General features: G+C 34.7%; 2 protein-coding genes and 3 pseudogenes across 2 annotated transcripts; 2 read left to right on the forward strand and 3 right to left on the reverse strand.

Moving 5' to 3' along the window:
* Positions 1–1,532: 1,532 nt before the first annotated feature.
* Positions 1,533–7,459, reverse strand: LOC110649763 (probable beta-D-xylosidase 5; annotated as a pseudogene).
* A 3,442-nt stretch (positions 7,460–10,901) lies between these two features.
* Positions 10,902–12,257, forward strand: LOC110649761 (18.1 kDa class I heat shock protein-like; annotated as a pseudogene).
* Positions 11,819–12,319, reverse strand: LOC131182088 (UDP-glucose iridoid glucosyltransferase-like). Its single transcript, XM_058150724.1, has one exon. The coding sequence runs from the start codon at positions 12,317–12,319 to the stop codon at positions 11,819–11,821; it is 501 nt and encodes a 166-aa protein (XP_058006707.1).
* Positions 12,320–12,431: 112 nt separating this feature from the next.
* Positions 12,432–21,576, forward strand: LOC110645315 (uncharacterized). The gene is made up of 9 exons (XM_058150725.1): positions 12,432–12,524; positions 13,774–13,844; positions 13,980–14,138; positions 14,222–14,748; positions 14,845–15,177; positions 15,259–15,383; positions 15,487–15,655; positions 15,739–15,797; positions 21,091–21,576. Exons 1-9 carry the CDS (start codon positions 12,432–12,434, stop codon positions 21,574–21,576), a joined length of 2,022 nt encoding a protein of 673 aa, XP_058006708.1.
* Positions 21,577–26,281: 4,705 nt separating this feature from the next.
* Positions 26,282–27,128, reverse strand: LOC110651653 (18.5 kDa class I heat shock protein-like; annotated as a pseudogene).
* Between the last annotated feature and the right edge of the window lie 294 nt (positions 27,129–27,422).

A 27,422-nucleotide genomic window follows, 5' to 3' on the forward strand; every position in this document is an offset into this window, starting at 1 on the left:
CAAAATCATTATTGGGAAGCTAGTGGCACTAGGCATTGTGGCATTAAAACGTACTCTACAACCAACATTTGTCACCTCATGAAGTGCCTCCAACCACAATTCATAGGTAGGGATGCCTAGTTGGAAAATTTGATATACATGATTTTAAGCAATGAATTGGGACTTTATATATGGTCAAAGTTGGGCTATTATGGTCACTAATGCATTGTTCTCTTTTATGGAAAAAATGTGGTTGCTTGTGCTTTGAGTTTGAGATATATTTATGCTTATGAAGTAATTATATTTAGGATGCTTAGGCAAAACAAAAACTTCTTTGTTATGGATTTCAAACCCTATCCGATCTAAGGACCAATGAAGGCAAAGGATTAAGGTTTAAAGTTCAATTGTTTGCACTTGAATTGCATGGCTTTGTCTGCTTTAGTTTTCTTCTATGTTTTCCTTCTTGGTTTTGTGTCATTTTCCCTAGGCAGCTATGAATCATAGGTTCCGGCTTTGCACTAAGGGTGAAGATGCTTCCCTATTTTGGTCGGGTCCTTCTTTTGGGTCGAATATCCATCAACGTTTAAGGTTCCTTTTTCGTGGGTTACGACTTGGATCTTCCTATTTTGGGTTTGAGAATTAGGTATGCTGAGAACCTTTTGATATATGGCTTTGAGTGTTGGGCTTGTTGGGAACTTTTTTTTTTTTTTTGTATCTGAGCCATAGGCTAGTGCTGTCATCAATGCTATTAAACTCGGCCCGGTGGTTGACCCGACGAAGTGGTTCAACAAGTGGGTCAATGTTTCAATCAGTGAGTCATTAAAAATTAATTTAATATATATAAATTAATTAAATATAACACCTATTAATATTAATAAATAAATAAATGAATAAATAATTATAATTAATTAAATTTTAATTATTTAAATAAAATTTTAATATTTATTAAGTTATATTTAATAAATTTTAATAGGGCTTTTAAATTTTACATAAAAAGATTCAAGTAATATAATGCGTAACAATTTCAATAAATATATAATTCTCTTTTTAATATTTATGAAATATAAGTATATGTTAAAAAATAAATACATTGAAATAAGAAAATAATATAACTACCAAGCTAACTCAATTGATTTTGATTTTAAAAACTTTTTATGAGATTTTGAGTTTAATTCTCTATACCAACACTAGAAAAAAGAAAAAAAAAATCTTTTGAATAACTGAACCGGCCACATCAACCGAGTCACACTAGCTCATTGGTCCAACCACCGAGTTGACCGGGTCATGTCGGGCACTTCCTTGTTTGTTTCAATTATAAATCCGAATCAGTTTGAGAACCAGCTCACTGGTTCAACTGGCCGGCTTGGTCCAGGTCCAATAAGTATGGTTGTAATTCTATGCTGATTTTTGTCAATAAAATATCTATCTATTGACAGAAAAAAAGAATATTGATTTATCTTGGGTTAATTTCTTTAAACACCTAGGCGTGCAGCTATTCAAACACATTTTTGCAATCCTTGTAAGGAGGTGGTGTACTAGGAGGGCACACTAGCCTAGTTGCTTATCATATTTTCAGTGACATTACCATTTAGTCCTATAATAGCTAAGCTCTTGGTGGCATTTTTAGACAAAGCAAGAGCTCCATTATTGTCCAATAAGACTATTGCTTGCCTTGCAACATCAAGTGCCAGCATTTGATGTTCATTGTTGCATACATCAAACGGTCAAACATTCCTAGATAAGAGCCATTTTAGATCCCATCAAAGAAATCAAGTCTCATCAGGACTTTGAAGTTATAAATTAAGGCTTGGTGTATGACAATTTTTTATACTTTATTCAATTTCATTGTATTTTTGGTATACTTCCCTAAAGAATATAAAGTTCATGTTTATGCTTACACAAATATTAATATATATGTATATATATATATATATATATGTATATATATATACATTATTTAATCAATTTGTCGAATATTCTCTTGAATTTGAATTAATATTACTTAATTTTTAGCCAATAGTCATTTTTTAAAATTAATTATCTACAATCACCATTTATATTGCTTTTAGTAAGTTAAAAAAAAAAAAAAAAAACACATGGCCATTTTGTAATTTTTGCTCACTAAACAATAACTGCTACATATATAAAAATGACATAGTTTGTTAAAAAATTAGCGAAAAAAAAACCCAATTGGCTTGTGTGTCCCCTAACAAGGCTAACTGGATTTTACAGGTTTTGACTGTCTTTTGCCATTTTCAAATTTTAGGGGTAACCCGGACAGGCTATAAGCCCAGTTCCCAGGTCTTCTGGATGAATCGACAAGGTAAGTCAAGTTTTCAAAACTATGGATTTCATTTATGCCTTAGCATCAAATGAAATCGATTAACACCTTTCCATTTGTTGATATCATAAGCAGTGTAATGCTTGCAATAGCTTGAGACTTTAAGCTTATCATCTATTGTCAAGTTCTCTTTTTCACAAACTTCTTACAAGCCCCTAATATAATTTACTGCATATTTTGACGCCACCAATGGGTCCTCACCTAGTGTTACTTAGCCATGGCCACATCTAGGGTCATGGAACACATTAATATTAGGACTCCAAAATGTCATCCCCATTAGACACGCATTGTGCATGGTTCGAGCCTTGGTTGAGACCACCTGTCACATCTTCAACCACAATGTCTCATTAAAACTACCAGTAGACAAAGTCATTATTGAGAAGCTAATGGCACTAGCTATTGTGGCATTAAAATATACTCCATAACCAGCATTTTCCACCCCATGAAGTGCCACTAACCACAATTCATAGGCAAGGATATTTAGCTAAAAAATTTGACTAACATGATTTATTAGTTATTGCGCCTTTTAATGGAAAAGCTAGAAGTGAAATGAGGTCCTTGGCTTGATCCTCACAGGAAAGGGATATATTACAAAAGAAATGTTGACTGTTTAAAGGACTTTTCTTGTCACATGACAAATTGTTCTGTGGAGTAAATAATAGTATTGGGAGCAATGAAAGAAGTAGTGTTAAAACAAGTTGGATTTTCACAGCTTTCTTGATCTTGTTTTCTAATCATTGTATTGGTTTGTGATTTCAAGCAATGAATTGGGAATTTATATATGGTCAAAGTTGGCTATTGTGGTTAGTAACACATTGTTATCTTTTAAGGAAAAAATATGGTTGCTTGTGTTATGAGTTTGAGATATATTTATGCCTATGAAGTAATTATATTTAGGATGTTTAAGCAAAACAAAAACTTCTTTATTATGGTTCTTAAACCCTATCTGATCTCAGAACCAATGAAGGCAAAGGATTAAGGTTTATAGTTCAACTGTTTATGCTCGAAAGGGTTTGCATGGCATTGTCTACTTTAGTTTTCTTCTACAGTTTCCTACTTGGTTTCATGTCATCTTCCCTAGGCAGCTACAAAGTATGGGTTCCAACTTTAGAGTAGGGGCGATAATGCTTCCCTGTTTTGGCCAAGTCTTTTTGGGTCAAATATCCATAAGCTTTTTGAGTTTCATTTTTATAGGTTAGGACTTAGGTCTGCTTGTTTTGGGTTTGGTAATTGGGTGTGCTGAGAACCTTTCGTTCTATGGTTTTGAGTGTTGTGCTTGCTGGGAGTCCTTTTAGTATACAGGCCATGGGTTGGTACTGTAATTCTGTGCTTATTTCTATCAATAAATTATCCATCTATTGACAAAATTTTTTTTTTATTTATATTAAGATAATTTCTTTGAACACCCAGCTAGGCAGCTGTTGTGACACGCTTTTACAACCCTTATAAAGGGGTCATGTACTAGGAGGGTATACCAACCTAGTTGCTTATCACAGTTTTAGTGACATTGCCATTTGGTCCTACAACAGTTAATCTCTTGGTGGTGTTTTTAATATTTATGAAATATAAGTATATGTTAAAAAATAAATATATTGAAATAAAAAATATAATATAAATATCAAGCTAACTCAATTGATTTTGATTTTAAAAACTTTTTAAAGAGGTTTTGAGTTTAATTCTTTATACCAACACTAAAAAAAAAAAAAATCTTTGAATAACTGAACTAGCTAGATCAATCGGGTCATACTAATTCACCGGTCCAACCACCGAGTCGACCAGATCACGCTGAATCGCTTCCATGTTTGGTTCAATTACAATCCCAGACCAGTTTGAGGGCCAGCTCAATGGTTCAACGGGCCGGTTTGGTCTAGGTTCAATAACTATGGTTGTAATTTTTTACTTATTTCTGTCATTAAAATATCTATTGATTGACAAAAAAAAAAAAGATTGATTCATCTTGAGTTAATTTCTTTGAACACCTGGCCGTGTAGCTGTTGGGACACATTTTTTGCAACCCTTGTAAAGGGGTAGTGTATTAGGAGGGTATACCAACATAGTTGCTCATCAAGTTTCAGTGACATTACTATTTGGTCTTATAGCAGCTAATCCCTTAGTGCTATTTTTAGTTAAAGAAGAACTCCATTATTGTCCAACAAGACTATTACTTGCCTTGCAACATTAAGTTTCAGCATTTAATGCATACATCAAATGGTCCAAAAATCCTAGCCATTTTAGATCATCATCAAAGAAATTATGTTTCATTAGCACTTTGAAGTTGCTTATTAAGGCATAGTCTACAACATATTCTTCTATTTTTTTCAATTTCACTGCATTTTCTATATACCTCCCTAAAAAAAATCTCCACAGCTCATGTACAAGCCTACATATATATGACATGATCATGTAACAAGTAAAAAGCTAGATTCTTTTTATCTTTTGAATTTTTGGGTATTTTGTAATACCTACTTTCAAAGCAAAGACTACTGCATCTTCAAAAGTAACTGTATAATTGATTATGTCATAATAAACCTCAATTGAATGATAGTCAACCACCAAACATCCGCCAATTTTAAAAAAAAAAAAATTTTTTTTCTAAATAAAAGGTGAAGTGCTAAGGGCTTTTAAACAAAAAAATGAAAGTGACATTTTCATGTTCATTTTCTTCTAATCATTATACATGCCAGCTAATTAAACATGAAACATAGAGTAAAAGCAAAACAGATCCATCAAGATTCTATAAGATTTCATTGATGTGCAATAATCCCTTTGAGCAGATCTGGATCAGTGCACCCTACTATATGAACAAATAGTACTATTGATATGTGCCTCCTTTAACAGCTACTCCTAAATGGTGGTGGATTTGCCATCTAAGTCTTGTTTTGTCATCTGCCAAATCCAAAAAATGTCATATACTTTTTCCAATGACAATAAATTTATAAAGGGCTCATTAAGAAGAAATTATAATTGATTTTTGAAGATACTAATGCACTAATGATCAAATCAAGTAATTGGCTTTCATCATGGTTTGTAAACTCATTCTCATTTGAGAACCAATGAACATAGAGAGTTAAGAGTTTAAAATAGAACTAGTATATTGTTTATCTTGAATACTGTTATATAAATATTAAATTCATATTATTCTGGTGAATTCAATTAATATTACTTAATTTTTAATAATAGTTACTATTTAAACTTGATTATTTAAAAACATCAGTTATATTACTATTAGTACGTCAAAAAATAATTAAACATGGTCATTTTTTTTTTACCATGTAGAGGGTTGCCACATGCCACTAGATAATGACTATTATATATAAACGAAAAAATATGACATAGTTTTTTTAACACTTTAGCAAAGAACGAAAATGAAACCCAGTTGATTCGTGTGTCCTAAGATAGGGCCAACCAAGTTTTATAGGTTTTGACTAGGTTTTATAGGTTTTGACCTTATTTTTCTATTTTCTATTTTCAACTTTTAGGGATAACCTAAATAGGCTTTAGGTCTAGTTCTCAGGTCTTTTGTTTGAACTGACTGCGTCAATCCGAGTTTAAAAACTAAGGATTTCATTTATACCTTAACATCAAAGTGAAATTGATCAGCACCTTTCCATATATCAATATTATAAGTAATATAATGCTTGAACTAGCTTGAGACTTGGAAAATGGCTAAAAAAAACCCAACTCTTCACTATTTTTACAATTATGCCCTGTATTTTTGTTTTTTGAACAATTGCACCTTGATATTTTGGGAACAAAATAATTGTACTTTGCTATTAATTGCCATTTGATCTTATAAAAGCTAAGCTTTTGGTAGTGTTTTTAGACAAAAGAAGAGCTCCATTGTCATCCAACAAAACTACTCTTTGCGTTGTAGCACCAAGTGTAAGCATTTGATGTTCATTATTGCATAGATTAGACAGTCCAATATTCCCAAATTTGAGCCATTTTAGATGCCATCAAAGAAATCAAGTCTCATAAGAAGTTGCAGATTAAGGCCTAGTCTACACCAAATTCTTCTACTTTATTCAATTTCACAGCATTTCTTGTATACTTCCCTAAAAAAAATCCTTATAGTTTATATTCAAGCTTGCACAAATATTAAAATGACACATTTCTATAATTTTTAAAATTAATTATCTACAACACCATATATATTGCTTTTAGTACATTTAAAAAAAAAAGAAGCTCTTAGTCATTTTGGATTTTTTGCCATGCAGAGGGTTGCAACATGTCATTAAACAATAACTGCTACATTTACAAAAATGACATAGTTTGCAAAAAAAAAAAAAAGACACCCAATTGACCCATGTGTCCCTTGGCAGGGTTTACCAAAATTTACAGGTTTTGACCGGTTTAATAGGTTTTAACCTGTTTTACCATTTTCAATTTTCAGGGTAACCTAGCCAAGCTATAAACCCAATTCACATGTCTTACAGTTAAATTGACAAGGTCATTCCAGGTTTTAAAACTATGGATTTCATTTATATCTTAGCATCAAAGTGAAATCAATCAACACTTTTCTATTTGTCAAGATTATAAGCAGTGTAATGCTTGCAACAGTTTGAGACTTTAAGCTTATCACCTGTTATAAAGTTCCCTTTTTCCCCAACTTCCTGCACGGCCTATACATAATTACTGCATATTTTGACATTGCCAATGGGTCCTCACCTGGTATCACTTGGCTATGGCCACATTTAGGGTCCTAGAACACATTAATATTCCACATTGTGCATCGATCGAGCCTTAGTTAAGACCACCTATCGCATCCTTAACCATAATGTCTCATCAAAACTAGCAAGAGACAAATCATTATTGGGAAGTTAGTGGCACCAGGCATTGTGGCGTTAAAATGTATTACATAACCAACATTTGTCACTGCATGAAGAACCATAATTCATCAATAGGGATGCTTAGCCAAAAAATTTGAGGTATGTGATTTAATAGTTGTTGCACCTTCTATTGGAGAGTTAGAAGTGAAATAAGGTCCTTGGCTCGATCCTCATTGGAAAGTGATACATTACAAAAGGAATACTTGCTTAATTAAGGACTTTTCTTGTCACATGCAAAATTATTCTATGGCATAAATAGTAGTATTAGGAGTAATGAAAAAAGAAGTGTTAAGACAACTTAGATTTTCATGGGTTTCTTAATCCTATTTTTTTTCTTTGTATTGGCTTGTGATTTCAAGCAATGAATTGGGACTTTATATGTGGTCAAAGTTGGGCTATGATGGTCACTACTGCATTGTTCTCTTTTATGGAAAAAGTTGGTTGCTTATGCTTTGAGTTTGAGATATATTTATGCTTATGAAGTAATTATATTTAGGATGCTTAGGAAAAACAAAAACTTCTTTATTATGGTTTTTAAACCCTATCCGATCTAAAAACCAACGAAGGCAAAGGATTAAGGTTTAAAGTTCAACCGTTTGTGCTTGAATGGTTTGCATGGCTTTGTTTGCTTCAGTTTTCTTTTATGGTTTTCTACTTAGTTTCATGTCATTTTTCCTAGGCAGCTATGAACCGTAGGTTTTAGTTTTAGAGTAGGGGTAAAGATGCTTCCCTGTTTTGTCTGGGTCCTTCTTTTGGGTCAAATATCCATCGACGTTTAACGTTTCTCTTTGTGGGTTAGGACATGGATTTGCTTGTTTTGGGTTTGAGAATCGAGTGTGCTGAGGACCTTTTGATGTATGGCTTTGAGTATTAGGCTTGCTGGGAGCCTTTTTAGTATATTGGCCATGGGCTAATGCTATAATTATGTGCTTATTTTTGTCAATAAAATATCTGTATATTAACAAAAAAAAAAAAAAAGAAGATTGATTTATTTCGGGTTAATTTCTTTGAACACCTAGGCATGTAACTATTCAGTCACACTTTTACAGCCCTTCTAAAGACGCAATATACTAGGAGGATATAACCACCTAGTTGCTCGTCATAGTTTCAGTGACATTACCATTTGGTCCTATAACAGCTAAGCTCTTGGTGGTGTTTTTAGATAAAGGAAGAGCTCCATTGTTTTCCGATAAGACTATTGCTTGCCTTGCAACATCAAGTGCCAACATTTGATGTTCTTTGTTTCATACATCAAATGGTCCAACATTCCTAAATAGTAACCCTTTTAGATCCCTTCAAAGAAATCAAGTCTCATCAGGACTTTGAAGTTACAAATTAAGGCTTAGTCTACAACAAAATTTTCTACATTATTTAATTTAATTGCATTTTTTGTATACTTCCCTAAAAAATCCCGACAATTCATGTTCAAGCCTACAAAAATGTTAAAATGATTGATTAAATTATATATATATATATAATCAATTTGTTAAACATTCTCTTGAATTTGAATTAATACTACTTCATTTTTAACTAATAGTCATTTTTTAAAATAAGTTATCTACAAACACCTTTTATATTGCTTTTACTACATTTAAAATAAATAAATAAATAAAATATGGTCATTTTGTATTTTTTGCTACATATAGGGTTGCAACATGTCACTAAACAATAACTGCTGCATATATAAAAAGGAGATGGTTTGTTAAAAAATTAACAAAAAAACAAAAAGGAAACCCGATTGACTAGTGTGTCCCCTGATGGGGCTAACAAGATTTTACTGCTTTTGACTGGTTTTAATAGATTTTGACCGTATTTTGCCATTTTCAATTTTTAGGGGTAACTTGAAATGACTATAAGCCTAATTCCCAAGTCTTTCAATTGAAACAATAGGGCAAGTCTGGTTTTCAAAACTATGGATTTCATTTATACCTTAGCATCAAAGTGAAATAGATTAACACATTTCCATTTGTTAAGATCCCAAGCAGCTTAATGATTACAACAACTTGAGACTTTAAGCTTATCATCTATTATAAAGTTCTCTTTTTCACAAACTCCCTGCAAGCCCCTAACATAATTTACTGCATATTTTGACAACACTAATGGGTCCTCAGCTAGTGTCACTTGGCCATAGTCACATCTAGGGCCTAGAACACATTAATATTAGGATTCCAAAATGTCAACCGTGGCCGCTAGACTCGCATTGTGCATGGCTTGAGCCTTGGTTAAGACTCCTATCCCATCTTCTAACACAGTGTCTCATTAAAACTAGCAGTGGACAAAATCATTACTTGGAAGCTAGTGGCACTAGGCATTGTGGCATTAGTCATTGTGGCACTAAAATGTACTCTATAACTAACATTTGTCACCCCGTGAAGTGCCACCAACCACAATTCATAAGCAGGGATATCTAGTTGGAAAATTCGATTTACATGATTTACTAGTTGTTGCACCTTTTATTTGGGAGTTAGATGTGAAATGAGGTCCTTGATTCGATCCTTAAAGGAAAGGGATATATTACAAAAGGAATATTGGTTGTTTAAAGGACTTTTTCTTGTCACATGCAAAATTGTTCTGTGGAGTAACTGATAGTATTAGGAGCAATGAAAGAAGTAGTGTTAAGATAAGTTGGATTTTCATGGGTTTTTTTATCTTGTTTTCTAATCATTGTATTGGTTTGTGATTTTAAGCAATGAATTGGGAATTTATACATGGTCAAATTTGGGTTATTATGGTCACTAATGCATTATTCTCTTTTATGGAAAATTTGTGGTTGCTTGTGTTTTGAGTTTGAGATATATTTATGCTTATGAAGTAATTATGTTTAGGATGCTTAGGCAAAACAAGAACTTCTTTATTGTGGTTCTTAAACCCTATCCAATCTAAGAACCAATGAAGGCAAAGGATTAAGGTTTAAAGTTCAACTGTTTGGGCTTGAATGGGTTTACATGGCTTTGTCTACTTCAGTTTTCTTCTACGGTTTCCTTCTTGGTTTCATGTCATCTTCCCCAAGCAACTACAAAGCATGGGTTCTAACTTCAGAGCAGGGGCAAAAATGCTTCTCTATTTTGGCCGGGTCCTTTTAGGTCAAATATCCATCAACTTTTTGAGTTTCTTTTTTATAAGTTAGGACTTGGGTCTGCTTGTTTTGGGTTTGGGAATTGGGTGTGCTGAGAACCTTTTGTTGTATGGCTTTAAGTGTTATGCTTGCTTGGAGTCTTTTTTGTATATGGGCCATGGGTTAATGCTGTAATACTTTAATCGATTAATACAATTTTTTTTTTTTATTGAGAAGAATAAATGATGTAAAAATTATTATGTGGCATCTATCTTATTACTTGTGAGAAAGCAAGCACATAGCTTTACCCATGTTCCATCGAACTAATAACTTAATGAATCTGATAAGCAATATAAAAGATTCGATATTAGTATTTTGATTAATTTTTGTAGATAAAAATTTTTAATATGAAGAAAATAATATGACTCACTTGGATGTATTGATATTTTTTAGACTAATTTAATTTAATAATTAGAAATATATCACCCACTTAATAAATTTAAATGCGAATCCCACTTCCCGATCCCTCACCTTAAAAAGGGAAAAAAAAGAAAAGAAAAGTGTGTCACATTAGCCAATGACAATGTTGTGACACCCAATAAGTGCAACATTTGCCCACTAGAATTATCTAGGCAAACCAGGGAGTACTGGAATACTCCTCCAATTATTACAAATGTCTCAACCTTCCTCACTTGTAGCATCGTTCGCTAAACTGAAAAGCCTCTCTGCACCCAAAGAAAGCAATCTAGCAATCAAAAACAGTCTCCCAGCTTAACCCAGCTAAAAATGTCGCTCACTCCTTTGTTTGGCAACCGAAGGAACAACATCTTTGATCCTTTCTCCCTTGACATTTGGAACCCCTTCAAGGACTTCCCATTCCCTTCCTCTGCTTCTTCTTCTTTGCTCTTCCCTCATGAAAATTCTACTTTTGTTAGCACCCGCATCGACTGGAAGGAAACCCCAGAAGCCCATGTCTTCAAGGCTGATCTTCCTAGCCTTAGAAAAGAAGAGGTGAAGGTTGAGATTGAAGATGATCGGGTGCTGCAAATTAGCGAAGAGAGGCATGTGGAGAAGGAAGACAAGAACGATACTTAGCATCTCTTAGAAGGCAGTAGTGGAAAGTTTTTGAGGAGGTTTAGACTACCGGAGAATGCTAAGATGGATCAGGTTAAGGCTTCCATGGAAAATGGGGTTCTTACTGTGACTGTGCCAAAGGCAGAAGTCAAGAAACCTGATGTGAAGGCTATTGAAGTCTCAGGCTGAGGATTTCAAGTTAAGTGTCATCTCTTTTCTGTGACATAATACTTGCTATATATGCAATGAATAATAAGCTTTTGTACTAGGCTGAGGTTTCTGTGGTATGTGGAAAGTGTTTGATAAAATTGAGTAGGTTGTGTTGTGGAGTTGTTTAACTTACTGTTATATAATTGGGTCGTTTCTGGATTTTTATTTTTATTTTTACTTTTTCACTTCTTTCCCCAAATACATTGTGTTTTGAAGGCTAGTACATCTCTGTTACAGGGGGAAAAGCCAGATATGTTGTTCATGTGATTCATTTCTTTAATTAACAGATAGCCAACAAGGGTTGCAAATTATGGAAGACAATATGAGTAATTAGTATGACAAGATATGTTGTTCCAACTTGATCAAAGAATTGTAGGATGAGCCTCCTTTCTTCATGCAACATTCAACCTTCTTCAATTCTATAGTTTGCTGCCTCATCTTCATCCCTTTTGCAGTTACCATTAGCCTTCTGACAGCTTTTGCTACCTCCTCTCTTTCCAACTCATTTTCCAACTCCAATCCCATTTTCCATACATGGCTCACATACATCACATTAACTTTTTGGTCCCCAAAACATGGTTGACATATCATAGGAACCCCTTCGCAGATACTCTCAAGCGTTGAATTCCAACCGTAGTGACTCCAAAACCCTCCAATTGTAGGATGTGCCAATACTTCCTTTTTGGTGCCCATTTCACAATGCAACCTCTTTTCTCTAATAGCTTCTTTGAAATCCTTGGGTAACAATTCAATCCATTCAGAACCACACACTAAATTGGGTCTTATCACCCACAAGAAAGGCTGCTCACTGTTGGCCAAGCCCCAAGCCATTTCAGCCAACTCTTTCTCAGTCGTGGAAGGCAAGCTTCCTAAGCTCACATGGATTACTGAATTAGGAGTTTGCCGATCCAGCTATGTGATGTAGCAGGTGTCCTCTACAATTATGCTACTGGTGGAGGCTATTGCAAATTTATACAGGGGCCCCATAGTTGTTAAAGGAGTGCCTGAGGCGCGGCCCAGGCGTCAGGCGATGGAGGTCAGCTGCTTGCGCCTTAAAACTGTCTAGGGGGCGACACTGAGAAGGCGTTACTGAGGCTCAAGGTGCATTCCAGGCACGCCTCAGCAGTCCCAGGCGCCCTATTTAATGAAGGGGACGTTAATAACAGCCCCACTCCATCCCGATAGCAGAAGTAAAAAGAAAAAGGTGAAAAGAAGTTAAGAAGAAGAAAACAATAAGAAGAAAACAATAAGAAGAAGAAGATTCTAGAAACTTAGCTGATCTCTGCATTCAGGTTTGTTATTCTTGACTTCCTCTTCCATTTCTTGTTCCTTTCTTCCTTTCTTTCTTTCTTTCTCATCATCGGCTTCTTCTCCATCTACTTTTCTTCCTTCTTGGTGGTTCTCAAGCCATGGCTGCTGCTAGCATGCTTTTTTCTTTTCAATTTTGCATGCTTTTTTCTTTTCAATTTTTCTCCAGTTACGCTGCTGAAATTTTCAGTGATCTAGGGTTTCACCTATGCTGTATCTGCTGCTTTTTCTTTGCTCTTCTTTTCTTCATTTTTGCTGGTTTTCAAGCCATAGCTGTTGCTAGCATGCTCTTTTCTTTTCAATTTTCCCTCTGTTATGCTGCTGAAATTTTCGGTGATTTAGATTTCACTCATGCTGCATCTGCTGTGTTTTTTTTTTGTTGAGCTAATTTTTTTTATTTGATGACACCAGCTGCTTTGTGCTTTTGATGACATAAGTTACTAGTTGATGACAACAGCTGCTTGTCTGCTTTCTTTTTGCAGTTATTTGTCAATTCTTTGTTCAACATTTGGCTATTTGTTGATTGCCTCTCACATGCAACCCACTAACCCTTGATTTCTTATGTCTTAAATTATAATAAAGAGCAAAAAGACAAGTGAAAATTAACATAAATATATAAAATGAAAAAAAATAAATAATTTACTATAAAATACAGCACAACAGCAGTGAATGGGTGTTTGTTACAAGTTGAAACATGAGTAATATATTGATAATTAAGTTATTAACATATTGATAATTAACATGGTTTTTGCTATAATAACATAAATAAATAAAATAGTTTAATGGGTGCTTGTTGAATGTTCTTTATTGAATATTTGAAAAATTATTTACTATAATTTTTACTTCTTTAATACAAATATTATTTGAAATGACAATTGAGTGGGTGTTTGTGACTTGTATGTGAGTGATAAATTACTTTGCTAAACTTGCTATGCTATTGATATAGGGAGTTGATATTTCTTGTTTGATTGTAAAAGATGGACATTGGAACATCTTCTACTGCCATTGAAGATAAAAGTGGCAATAATAGAAAAGATCCGTCTTGGAAGTATGTGCATTTATTAAAGCCACCAAATACCAATGATCTTGTTTGTAACTTTTGTAATAAAGTTACAAAAGGAGGGATTTACTGAGCTAAGCAACACTTGGCTGGGGGACATCGCAATGTCACCATGTGCAAAAGGTGTCCAGCACATGTACGTGAAGAAATACAAGACTATATGTTAAAAAAGGTTGCAGCAAAGGACTTTGATAAAACTTCTTTTCCTGATTTTGAAGATGTTGAGAGGATGGGTGATGATGAAGACAAAGATGAAATTGGTGCAAACATAGAAGTCCCACAGCAAAGAAGTAATAAAGTTGCAAATATGAGAAAGAAGCCAAGGACAAAGGGTCCTATTGATGTATTTTTTGCTCAAAATGCAGAAAGGGCAGTAAAGATAGGAAGAATGCAAAGTTGAAGCAAACCACCATAAATGTGGCATGTAAAAAGGAATTGCGAGAAAAGGCATGTAGGGATATAGCTCGATGGATGTATGATGTGGCAATTCCTTTCAATGCTGCCAATTATCCAAGTTTTCAAGTGATGTTAGAGTCTATTGGACAATTTGGTATTGGTTTGAAGGCACCAAGTTACCATGAATTGCGGGTTCCCTTGTTGAATAAAGAAGTTACTAATGTGAAGAATGAATTAAAGTCCTATGAAGAAGAATGGGCAAAGTATGGTTGTTCTATAATGGCAGATGGTTGGACAGATAAAAAGCAAAGCACTTTAATTAATTTCTTAGTGAATTCTCTAAAGGGAACAGTTTTCCTTGAGTCTGTGGATACTTCAAAGTATTCAAAGATTGGTGAGAAGATGTTTGAGCGGTTTGATAGAATTGTGGAGCGTGTTGGGGAGGCTAATGTGGTTCAAGTAGTGACAGATAATGCTAGCAACTGTGTGCTTGCAGGTAATTTTAAGTTTTAATTTTTATTAAATTATTTAAATTTCATTTTAATTAACAATTGTAGTAAATAAAAACTTCTCATATTCGTTTTGTTTTTAGGAAAGTTGCTACAAGTCAAGCATCCACACTTGTACTGGACTCCTTGTGCTGCCCATTGCTTAGATTTGATTTTAGAAGACATTGGGAAAATGCCAAAATTTCATAACACAATTAAAAGGGCAGTGACAATGAATGGCTACATTTATGTTCGTCCAGGTGTGGTGAACATGTTACGGCACTTCACCGGTGAAAGAGAACTAATTAGGCTTGCTGTCACAAGATTTGCAACTGCTTTTCTTACCCTTCAATGCATAAATAAGCACAAGACCAATTTGAGAAAAATGTTTACTTCAGAGGAATGGACCATAAGTAAGTGGGCAAAAGAGCAAGCTGGTAAGAAAGTGACTAGTATTGTGATGATGCCTAGTTTTTGAAGTACTATGGTGTACATCTTAAAGATATTTGGTCCATTAGTCCGTGTGCTTCGATTAATTGATGGTGAGAAAAGGCCTGCAATGGGATATATTTATGAGGCTATGGATAGGGCTAAAGAAGCAATTGCAAAGTCATTTGGTAAAAAGGAAGAAAAATACAAGGCGGTGTTTGAGATCATTGACAAACGATGGGAAAGCCAACTCCACCAACCTTTGCATGCAGCTGGACATTATTTGAATCCTGAATTATTTTTATTCAAATACTCAGATTGCTGCAGATGAAGAGGTTATGACTGGTTTATACACAGTTCTACAAAGGTTGATTCCAACCCAACAAGAGCAAGACAAAATCATGAAACAACTACTTTTGTATCAAAATAGTGTTGGCATATTTAGGATGCCTGTGACAATTAGGAATCGAACAGCAATATCTCCAGGTAACATAATTTTAATCATAAGCATTTAATCTTGTCTTGCAATTTTTTTTAATCATGATTAATATGAGTTATTTTATTAATAGCTGAATGGTGGAATGCTTACGGAGCTTCAACTCCCGATTTGAGAAATTTTACAATAAAAGTGCTTAGCCTCACTTGTAGTGTGACACCCCTTACCCGTCTACAGTGTAGCCGAGTAAGTTATGTGACTCAGTGTGTCGGAACACCAATTCGTGTTTCAATTTCAATTAATCCCTTTTAATTTAGATGCAAGAAGGGAAAGTGGTCGCCTATGCCTCCAGGCAGTTAAGGCCACATGAACAGAACTACCCTACTCATGACCTGGAGTTAGCAGCAATTATCTTCGCACTGAAGATATGGAGGCATTACTTATATGGTGAAAAATGCTACATCTATACGGACCACAAGAGCCTAAAATACTTGCCAACCCAAAAGGAGCTCAACCTCAGGCAGAGGCGATGGATTGAGTTCCTGAAGGACTATGACTGTGTGATTGATTATCATCCTGGGAAGGCAAATGTAGTTGCTGATGCTTTAAGCAGGAAGTCCATCACAGCTTTAAGATCGCTAAATGCCTGTCTGTCCTTAGCTCAAGATGAAGCTATTTTGGCTGAGTTGCAAGTGAGGCCAACCCTACTACAGCAAATACAAGATGGGCAGAGGGCAGATGAAAAACTAATGGCCATTGTGGGTAAAATTTCTGAGGGGAAGGAAACTGAATATGAGGTGAAAGCAGATGGGTATCTATATTACAGAGGAAGAGTGTGTGTACCAGATGATGGGGAACTGAAGACTAATATTCTGAATGAAGCACACACTAGTGTTTATGCTATGCATCCGGGGAGCACAAAAATGTATAATGATTTGAAGCCTCATTATTGGTGGCCTGGTATGAAGAGGGATATAGCTGACTATGTGACTAAATGCTTGACATGTCAGCAAGTTAAGGCAGAACATCAAGTTCCATCGGGTTTGTTACAGCCTATAAACATACCTGAATGGAAATGGGATCGGGTCACTATGGATTTTGTTAGTGGTCTACCCCTCACCCAAAGAAAGCATGATGCAGTATGGGTGATAGTGGATAGATTGACGAAGTCAGCACATTTTCTGCCAGTTAGGACTGACTACTCACTAGAGAAGCTAGCAGAATTGTATATCAGTGAGATAGTTAGATTACATGGAATTCCACTTTCTATCATATCTGACCGAGACCCAAGGTTTACATCAAGATTCTGGAAGAAGTTGCATGAATCCTTGGGTACACAACTCCATTTCAGCACAGCTTTCCATCCTCAGACGGATGGACAATCAGAAAGAGTAATCCAGGTAAACAACTGAAACCAATTGAACTAATGCAAATATTGAACTGAAATGATAATAATAACATGAAATATATGTCAGTCCTTGAGGATATCTTTGAGGAGTTGTGTCATTGAGTTTGAGGAAGTTGGGATAGATATCTTCCACTGGCAGAATTTGCATACAACAATAGCTATCAAGCTAGCATCCAAATGGCCCCGTATGAAGCATTGTATGGGAGGAAATGTAGAACTCTGTGTCAGACAAGCTGGTAGGGCCAAACCTGGTGAAACAGACTGAGGAAAAAGTGAAAATAATCAAAGCTAACCTGAAGATTGCCTTCGATAGACAAAAGTCTTATGCCGACCTGAAGAGAAAAGAGATAGAGTATACAGTTGGTGATAAAGTGTTTCTCAAAGTCTCACCATGGAAAAAAATACTGAGGTTTGGAAGAAAGGGTAAATTAAGCCCTAGGTTCATTGCCCATATGAAGTCATTGAACGTGTAGGACCAGTAGCCTACAGGCTAGCTTTACCACCAGAGCTGGACAAGATCCACAATGTGTTCCATGTGTCTATGCTAAGAAGATACCGCTCAGATCCTTCACATGTCATCTCCATAGAAGAAATTGAAGTAGAACTGGATTTGATATATGAAGAGGAACCCATACGGATCCTGGCTCGGGAAGTAAAAGAGTTGAGGCATAAGCAGATTCCACTGGTGAAAGTGCTTTGGAAGCACCACAACACCGAGGAGGCGACTTGGGAAAGTGAAGACGTGATGAGGCAACAGTTCCCTCAACTGTTTGCATCAGGTAAATTTCGAGGATGAAATTTTTATTAGAGGGGAAGAGTTGTAACATCCTCACTTTAGCTATTCCATACAGTCTACTGTTCCGGAGACCAATGTCGGTCCGGGCAGCTCGGATGTTTGAAATTATAAATAGACTAGAGTGAGGAGTTATCAAGTAGCTAAATAATGCTCATAAAAATCAAAGAAAAATTTTATAAATCAAATACACTAAGGTTAAACGAGCCGAAACACCAGGGATGGGTAACCCGAAAGGGAAGTGACGGTGAAGGCCGTTAGCAGCCCTAGACCAGGGGAAAAAATTATAAAATAATTTTTGAGACTCCAGAGAAGGGTTATTGAGGTTCTTATGGCATTAGAATGCCAAGAAAATACTTAGAAAAATTTTTCTATCGGTAAACACAATTTTGGCTCGGTAAACCAAACGGAGGGCATTTTGGTCATTTCGTCTTCAGAGATAATTTTTGACCAACTTGTCCATTTATGTAAATGAATTATATGACATAAAATGTGAACAAATATTAATCAAAAATTGATTTAAAAATGAATAATAAATGAAAGAAAAGTAAATGAGATAATGGGATTTATTACCTCATGCTTATGTAAGCATGAGGTAATTAAAAGTGTATTGGCCAATCAAATTTAAGCAAGACCATTAAAATGAAATAAAAATGGGTAAAGGAGGCAGAATTCTAGAAACCCAAAACCAGCTCCCTATCTTCTTCTTCATGCCGCCCACTCACCCTTACTCATTCCACCATTAACAACCTTCCATTTCTCATTTTTCTTAGCTTTCTTCCACTAAAAACCCTAACTACCAACACAAAAATTGATTCTATCATCTTGGTGATTATTGTGGGAGCAAAAAGAAAAAGGAAATCAAGACTTTGAGCAAGGAGAAAAATCACTCCATTAGAGGTTAGTGACTAAAACCTTAAATTTTAATTCAATTTCATGTTTAAGCACTATATTAGTGATTAAATGACAAAGAAACTTGATGAAAGACATTGGTATGCCATCCCTTATTTTTGGCAGCTATGGTTAGGGTTTGATGGTGTTGAATTTAATGAAGTTAAAAGGGTATTAGGGCTGCCCACAATATGTATTTGCTAAGTAGATTGATAAAGTTAAGTAAAAATGCATTTGTGGTAATGTTGAGTTAGGGTTTGGAGTGGGAAATGAGACCTTGATCTTGTGATGATGGAAGTAGGCTTTAATGGTCAATTAGTGACCATTTGGTTTGGTTTTTACCAAAAATGAAGTGAATTGGGTTGTGGAATTTGAGGTTGGAGTGGCTGCCTTGTGTGACCTGCAGGTATGGCTGTGAGTCTAGCCTCTTTGGACAGCCATAACTTGAATTGTAGAGGTTCAATTGGTGTTTGGCCAATTGGACATGAAACTAGACACATAATGGCACAACTTTGATGAAGAAACCATGCCTAGAAAACCAAACAAACTTGACCAAAAGTTTGCCCTAATCCGGGTGACCTGCAATCTGCCTGGGCAAAATGACCAAATGAATAGTGTTTGGTCATTTGGCCATAACTCAATGTAGAAAGGTCCAATTGACCTGAAATTTTACCAGAAATAAGGTGACATATAGACCAACAACTTTCATGAAGAAACCTGACCCAAATTATGACCATAACCTAGTCAAATTTCCAACCAAACTTGAGTCACCAAATCTGGCAGAACCAGTTTTGCCCAGAAATTTGGAATCTGTCCAATCCGGCCAGTTATGGTATTTAGGCCATAACTTGAGCTACAAAACTCCAAATGGAGTGATTCAAAAAAAGAAATTCATCTAGACAAAATAAGGAACAACTTTCATGTTGATCACTTTTCCAAATTTCCACTTCAAATATGACTAATGGAACAGTAAAGACAAAGCATGAAAACTGAAATTTTTGTCTAATTATCATTAAGCTTAGAGATGGTATTGGCAACCAATACCAACAAGTTTTAAATGCAAAATGTGGTTTATTGATGATAATTAAACTAATTTACCTATTATAAATGCAAAAGTCAACATTTTGGTTGACTAGTGAAATGAATAGTAGTCATAAAAATTTCAATTTCAAAGAATTACACAAATTAAAAGTGTTAAATGCCCTAGTAGGCCTAATGTTATTGGTTGGATAGTTTGGCATGCCAATAGGGTTCTGTTAGCAGTACTGCATATGGCTTCATGCCATTCTGTATTTGATGGCTTCCCATGCCATTCTGTGACATAATAGCCTTTGGCTATGATATTGAGTTATTATACTTGGGTTTAACCCCCGATAAATATTACAGCTTATTAGCTGTTCTGTTGCACACCGGGAGACACAATGTGACCGATGGTATGATGGTCCGAGGTACTTAGTACCCAGTGCCAGTTTACCCGTTTATCCAGTCCAGTTGAATAAATTAGGTTACTCGGGCAATGTTAATAAATCTTATCAAACTTAAATCGAATAACACTGCAATAAATATCAGAAACTAAGTCTACCCAGAAATGTAAATATATATTCTGCATATTTTATTTTAATTTATTTTATTTTATTTTATATTGTCACCACTAAGCAGAATTGCTTAGCGCGTCGCTTCTGCCACTCGCAGGTACTGGAGACGTAGCTGGGGAGTCCAGCAGACCGCATACTGGGTGAGCCATCATATCTACACTCAGAGTTCAGAGTCACCTCACATTGCAGTGCATTTGGTAGGACATTAGGCCATCTGGGATATTTTGATATTTTGTATTTTGTAAAATTTTTTTTTTATGTACATTATGAACTCATGTAATAATATTTTTATTGTAATTATCTATGAATTGTGTTCAGAATTAAATATGAGTATTATCATTGAATTTGGTGAATATGAGATGAATGTAAATTTTGGAATACTGAATTGATTTGAGAAATGATTGAAAAATATTGGAGGTTGAGTGAGAATAATGTGATGATGTTATTGGGAGTGTTTTTAACAGGTTCAGAAGAACTGTTTTTCCAATTTATAGCTGGCACTCTGCCGGATTTTCTATAAAATTTGCGGAGAAATTTAGATTTATCAAAAATTTTAAATAAATCAATTAAAAGGGATTAATTGAAATTGAAACACGAATTGGTATTCCGACACACTGAGTGACATAACTTACTCGGCTACACTGTAGACGGGTAAGGGGTGTCACATGTAGTGCATCTAGTTGTGAGTGTAATTGGAGTATCTTTGAGCATGTAAGTAACAAAACATGTCTTTTTATAATTATACTTTTAATTTATTCTTTCTTAAAAATTACTTATTAAAATTGTTATATTTTACAGATTCATAGTAAAAAAAGAAATAGGTTAGCTCAGCAAAGATTGAATGATTTGGTGTTTGTGAAGTATAATCAGGCATTAAGGCACCGATATGATGCATGTCACTGCATTGACCCCATTTCATTGAAAGACATAGATGATAGTAATGAATGGTTGATGGGTCAAATGGAAGAAGAGTTAGAAAATGATGAACTTGTGTTTGAGGATGACAATTTGACTTGGAATGCGGTTGTTGAAGCTATTGGAGTTGAAGAGGATGCCTACAATACTAGATCCGGGAAAGAAAAAAATATAGCATCTGTAGTTGCTTCAAGATCTATGTCAAAGCATAAAGGAAAGCCACCATCTAGAGCTGATACTCCTTTACTTAGAGAAGAGACATCTTCTGAAGAAGATGAAGATATTGATTTTGAAGAAGATGAGTATGAAGAGGACGAAGCTGAAGGGGAAGATAAGGAAGATCTTAATGCTACTTTTGATATAGATTGAAATGTAGTGAACTAGTTATTTTGTAATTAGTAATTAGTACTTTAGTTTTGATTACTAATGCTACACTTGAAATAGATTAAGAAGTAAGTAGTTAACTAGTTATTTTGTAATTAGTAATTAGTACTTGACTTTAGTTTTGATTACTAATGCTACTCTTCATATAGATTCAAGAGCAGTTAACTAGTTATTTTGTAACTAGTTAACTACTTTCTTTCTTGGATTTTGATTACTAGCATGACTAGTGTCTATCATGTTAATATGTTAAGATTGTGACAATTTATATTAGTTTCTTAAAATAAAGTAGTTCATTTTTATTCTATTTGGATTGCAAAATTATTATTACCTTATGTTTATTGTTTATTATTATGTTTAGTTTTATGCTAGTTGAAATTTGATGGAATATTTATATTTTTTTGAATTTTTTTTTTTTGCACCTCTCTTTACTCGGGCGAGCACCTTGCGCCTAGGCTCCAAGACCCTTGGCGCCTTGGTGCGCCTTGGGCCTTTAATAACTATGAGGGGCCCTATACAGAAGAATGGATTTTGCTATTGTTGCTGGTGCTGTGCCAATTCTGATTCTTCAAGGCATTCCATGCTATTCCCGACGATGGCTGAGGACTTTTTGGCATTGAGTGTATTTGTTAATTCCATCAAGGATTCTAAACTCGTAACATCAATAGTGGGTAGATCCTTACACCTGAGGGGATAAAGTCCAGGCACCATTTCCTGCAATTGATGCTCTGCAAACATGAAGTGAGTTTTCCTGATCAGCATGTGTTGGCTGATCATTAAGTAATAGAGGCTGTACCAAAGGAATTCTGCTTTGAAAGCATTTCTTGAAATGATGAGACCATGGGATATGTTATGTTACATCAGAAAATTAGCAAAATATTGAAAACTTCTTTATAGAATCAAGATAGTTGGGAAGTCTTGGTAGCTCATGCAGAAGGATGTAAAGGGTCAATGATACCTTTTAAAGGAAGGTAACCTTCTTGTTGTAGCTGAGTGAATTTGCTGAAAGCAATCAAAGTGGAAACACTACTAGTTCTCAAGATTATGCTAGGAAGCTTCAGACTATTGGCCACTGCTTCTGAGTAGTACATAAGTGTATCGTAGATGACATAAGTGATCTTGGTGTGTGGGTTTTCCATATTTGAGACAATGATTCCAGCAATGATGCTTCACAATTACCATTAAGATATGATATCAGAGATAAGATATCGACAGATGCAATATCATCCTCAGGTAAATGGTCTGCTATGGGTAAGAAACTGAAATTAGGATGGTTGGCTGGGTTAGGAAAGTTGAATTTTTTGTGTGAGCAATTGTAATGGAGAAGCCCCTGCAGTAAAGAATGGTACCTAACTCAAGCATAGGACTTATGTGGCCCTGGAATGGGCGAGGAACAAGCACCACCAATAGCCTATGCCTTTGTTCTTCTTTCTTTTCCATCTTGCTCTCCCAGTCCATAATCCAGAGAAACCAAGTGCTGCAATTAAAGGGAACGTGTTTGCTGAGGCTTACTATTAAGGAATTTTATGTTTGGCCTGGCATAGATGCTAACATTATTACCTTTGGCATATTGAGTTTGGATTGCCTTGGGAAGTTTTATGCTGGGTCACAGTCAAACTGCATCAGACGATTTTACCTTGAAGATCATTTCATATCTGTCAAGGTACATTGTTTCATTCATTTTCTTCCCTCTTTCTTTTATTAAAAATGCTGGAGAATCTTTCTAAAAATAAAAAAGAAAATACTGTAGAATATAATATGTTTTTATTTTTGGAAAAATTACTATCACACACAGCTCACAAAATCCAACATATACAGGAAACACTTTTCTTCATCTCTTGACATACACCCATGCCATTTACGATAAAGAAATAACTCAACCAGAGATTTCAGTGGTCTTGGCATCAGGTTTCTTCACTTCCTCCTCAGGGACACTCACAGTAAGATTCCCATTCTCCACTGAAATCTTGAGACGTGGGACTGTTTCTCCTGCATCACTATTTCTAGCCTTACTGGAATGATTTATGGGTATTACTTTTTCATCGCTCAGTTACGTCATAACAAGCTCTAAACTACTGTTGGTATTTTTTTTTTTCTTGCATTTATCATGTTAATATGATTAATAAATAAAAAAAATATATTTATATCAAAAACATATACAGTTTTATTTTATAATAATATGAAATATTATATTTACACCTTATGAATTACGTTATATCGTTTTTTTATGCTAATTCAAGTGAACTAACTCAAAATATTCTAATAATATTATCATAACAGGTTCTAAAATTGTTGGGAATGCTAAGATAGTTGCAAATGAAGTGACGTGGCACAATTCACTTTTCCTATATAAATCCAATAGTTACAAGAATCCCCTCAACAATTACCATCTCTCCTTAATTATTCCTTTGCAAATGGCTTATAATCTCAATTTCCTTGTTCTCATTGCTATTATAACAACAACTAGCTGGGGCTATAGTAGGTCCCTTAGCCTCAAGCTCAAATTTCATTGCTTGATTATAGTTAGATGAACAATTAACAAGTTGCTAGGACTCTTTGATCCAACTTCAAGCTTGTATTGGAAAGATCATTTTTTTTGTTTCCTTAACGTTGAGACAATCTTAGGCCATGGCCATTGCCAAGCTATCTCCACATGATTGGTGGTTTAACATGATTGATACATTGAGATTCACTGCAAAAAAAAGTTGCACATTTGAAGGTTACTACATAAAAGAAGACAACGGTGGTGATTCTTCTCTATTGCCGCCGCATGTGATGGTGCCTAATAAGGTTGTTTCAAACCATTTTTTAATTTTTAACCGGAGTTTGGTACTCAGTGATTTTGTGAAAGGCAATAATAATTACTTGCCTATAAATATTGTTTTAACCCTTTGAGGAGTCCTTTTCTTTGAAAATAAGTTTTGTTTTTTGGATTATGTTTGCGATTTTGCTTTTTAATTCATTTGGAATGATAATTATATTATATTGATAATGCAACATGAGCTAAATTTTTAATATGTTTGGAATAATAATTTTTATATATTTTATTTTTATTAAGCGTACTTTCAATGAAACAACTCATCTACTAGTTTCCTTAACTTTAGGAATGTTTCTTTTTTATATAATTTCCTTCAATGCATTTTTTTTTTGACAAAAAAAAAGACTTTTATGAATTACAAACATATTTTTTTTACTATCACATTTTTTTATACAATTAACATATTTTTCTTTTAAATTTAAAAATTAATATTTATTTATATTTAATTATGAATTTATTATATCATTAAATATTGAAAGTTTATATTATTAATTTTTTATTTTGTGATTCTTTTATATTTAAAATTTTAAATATATAAAATATAATTAATAAAATATTTAATTAAACTAATTTAATAAATTTATAATACACTTAATTAATTAATTTATAAATATTAAAGTCTATAAAAAATAACTATCACATATTTTTTAACTATTTTAAAATCAATATATATATATATATATTACATAATTATTAAATTAACATAATATATCTATTGTGCAAATTATTTTTTATTAAAATACTTTGTACATACGTAATTTAAATAAATATGTCAATATAATTTTTTTTATAAAAAAAAAATATAAATTAAATTGCTAATAATGTAAACTTGTGCAACGCACGAGCATGCTGCTAGTTGTGGAATAAAGCTGCCGCACTTTGATAAATTGGGTGCAGAAATCAAAGGAACTAAATTATGTGTTTCTAAGTAATTCTAATTTATATATATAAAAAAAATGTTTTTCTTGTAGATTTTGCTAAGCTGGCATCTTTCTCCAACAGCTTCATTGAAATCCTTGGGCAACAATTAAATCTACTCAGAGCCATGAGCCGAATTGGATCTTATCACCTAAAAGAAAGGTACCATTTCAGCCAATTCTTTCTCATCCATGGAAGCCAAGCTTCCTAAACTCACATAGATGATTGACCTGGGAGTTTGCGTATTAAGCCATGTAATGCAATTGCTGTCCACGTCAAATATGCTACTAGAGAAGGCCAATGCAAATTTATATAGGGGGGGCCCACTTAGAAGAATGGACCTTGGTATTGGTTCTGCTGCTGCTCCAATTCTGATTCTTCAAGGCAGTCCATAGTATTCTAGATTATGGCTGAGGATGTTTCCACATCGAGTGAATTTCTTGTGGGTGATTATGCCTGGTTCAGTATGGATTTATTGCCCAAGGGTTTCATAGAAACCATTGGCGAAAGAGGTTGTGTTTTGGAATGGGTACCACAAAAGTACTAGCACATCCTGCAGTAGGAGGATTTTCGAGCTATAGTGGTTGAATTCAACCTTGGAGAACATATCTGAAGGAGTTCCCATGATATGCCGACCATGTTTGGGAGAGATATGGCAAAAAATGGCCCCATGGCGCTGGTTAGTCCATTCTAGGTTTTTTTAACTCAAATGATTCAGAAACTATGTTCTTTCACAGGCTCTTTACGGAGAATGCATGTACTCTGAAGCTGTCGCCAAGCTTCATCTGCATGGCAGTGCTGCTAATTTGCTAAAACGCCATGAATATCCTCATCTTCGGAAGTTAATTTACCTTCCTTTTGCCAGGTAAAATAAATTGGTAATGTTATGAATTATGTGATATATATATTTTTTAATAAAAACTGGGAGAGTAAAACTTTGAGTGATATATTTTTAGCCATTGTGTTAAGCTAAATTAGACTAAATTAAGTGATATCTAGTACAAGCATTTTATAACTTCTTGTACTTAAAAGATATTGCAGAAAATAAAATATTTTTAACAACTACGATAATATGAAGACTAGTTTTATTTTTTTATAATTTTTTTAGAAGGTAGAAAGAGGCTAGTTTTATTAGATCGTTGCTAGTTTTATTAGATCGTTAGACAATCATATATTGTATCATCCACTGTTCATGAAATCTGCCTTTGTGTAATCACATAAGATCCATTTATAAGAAAGAAATTAATCAACCAGAGATTTCAATAGCCTTGACATCAGGTTTCTTCGCCTCCTCTTTAGGGACAGTCACAGTAAGAAACCCATTCTCTATGGAAGCCTTAACCTGATCCATCTTGGCATTCTCCCGCAGCCTGAACCTCCTCAAGAATTTGTCACTGCTGAGCTTTACACGATGCCAAATGCCAAATATCATTCCTCTCTTCCCTCTCCACATTCCTCCCTCCACTGATTTGGAGCACTCTGTCATCTTCAATCTCTACTTTCACTTCCACCTTTTTAAGCCCAGGAAGATCAGCCTTGAAGACATGAGCTTCTGGAGTCTCTTTCCGGTCTATGCGAGTATTAGCAACAGCAGAATTTTTCACGAGAGATGATTGAAGAGGAAGAAGGAAATGGGAAGTCTTTGAATGGATCCCACATTTTATTGTGCTATAAAATTACTTTCCCTTTGCCAAACTCTTCCTATTGTTTGTCTTTTTTTCCTTTTGTTTTTTCTCACTTTGTTTATCCTTTGTCACTTTTGTTAGTCAATTTTGCAGGCTAACCGAGTTGAGGGGCTGACTTAGTCCTGCCTAGTGACTAAGTGCTGCACGGTTGGAAGTTGGTTTAGCGTTCATAAACCACTTGCTCCATGACAAGTCGAAAGAATAGAAACGATCGAAGATGCTGCTGCTTCGTGGGTTACCGAAGAATCTAGGAACCATTGCTCTTTTAGATCGCTGAAAAGGGTTTTGAAATAGAAATTGATGGGTGTGATTGACGGATTGTCGTGAATTGCTGTGCTTGTTTTCTATGGTGAATCGGAGGGAGGATGGGTCTTACTTACAGGAAGCAGAAGAGAGCTATGGTGATTTCTGGA

This window comes from Hevea brasiliensis, chromosome 8, assembly GCF_030052815.1.
Source record: "Hevea brasiliensis isolate MT/VB/25A 57/8 chromosome 8, ASM3005281v1, whole genome shotgun sequence".
Lineage (NCBI taxonomy): Eukaryota > Viridiplantae > Streptophyta > Magnoliopsida > Malpighiales > Euphorbiaceae > Hevea > Hevea brasiliensis.

Excerpts from the sequence above, each read along its gene's own strand:
- LOC131182088 (XM_058150724.1), bottom strand. The coding sequence starts at position 12,319 with ATGGCTTGGGGCTTGGCCAACAGTGAGCAGCCTTTCTTGTGGGTGATA.
- LOC110645315 (XM_058150725.1), top strand. The coding sequence starts at position 12,432 with ATGCTACTGGTGGAGGCTATTGCAAATTTATACAGGGGCCCCATAGTT. Across the intron at positions 14,749-14,844 it reads TAGCAACTGTGTGCTTGCAG|GAAAGTTGCTACAAGTCAAG; the intron begins GTAATTTTAAGT and ends TTTTGTTTTTAG. Across the intron at positions 15,384-15,486 it reads AGGAAGAAAAATACAAGGCG|ATTGCTGCAGATGAAGAGGT; the intron begins GTGTTTGAGATC and ends TCAAATACTCAG.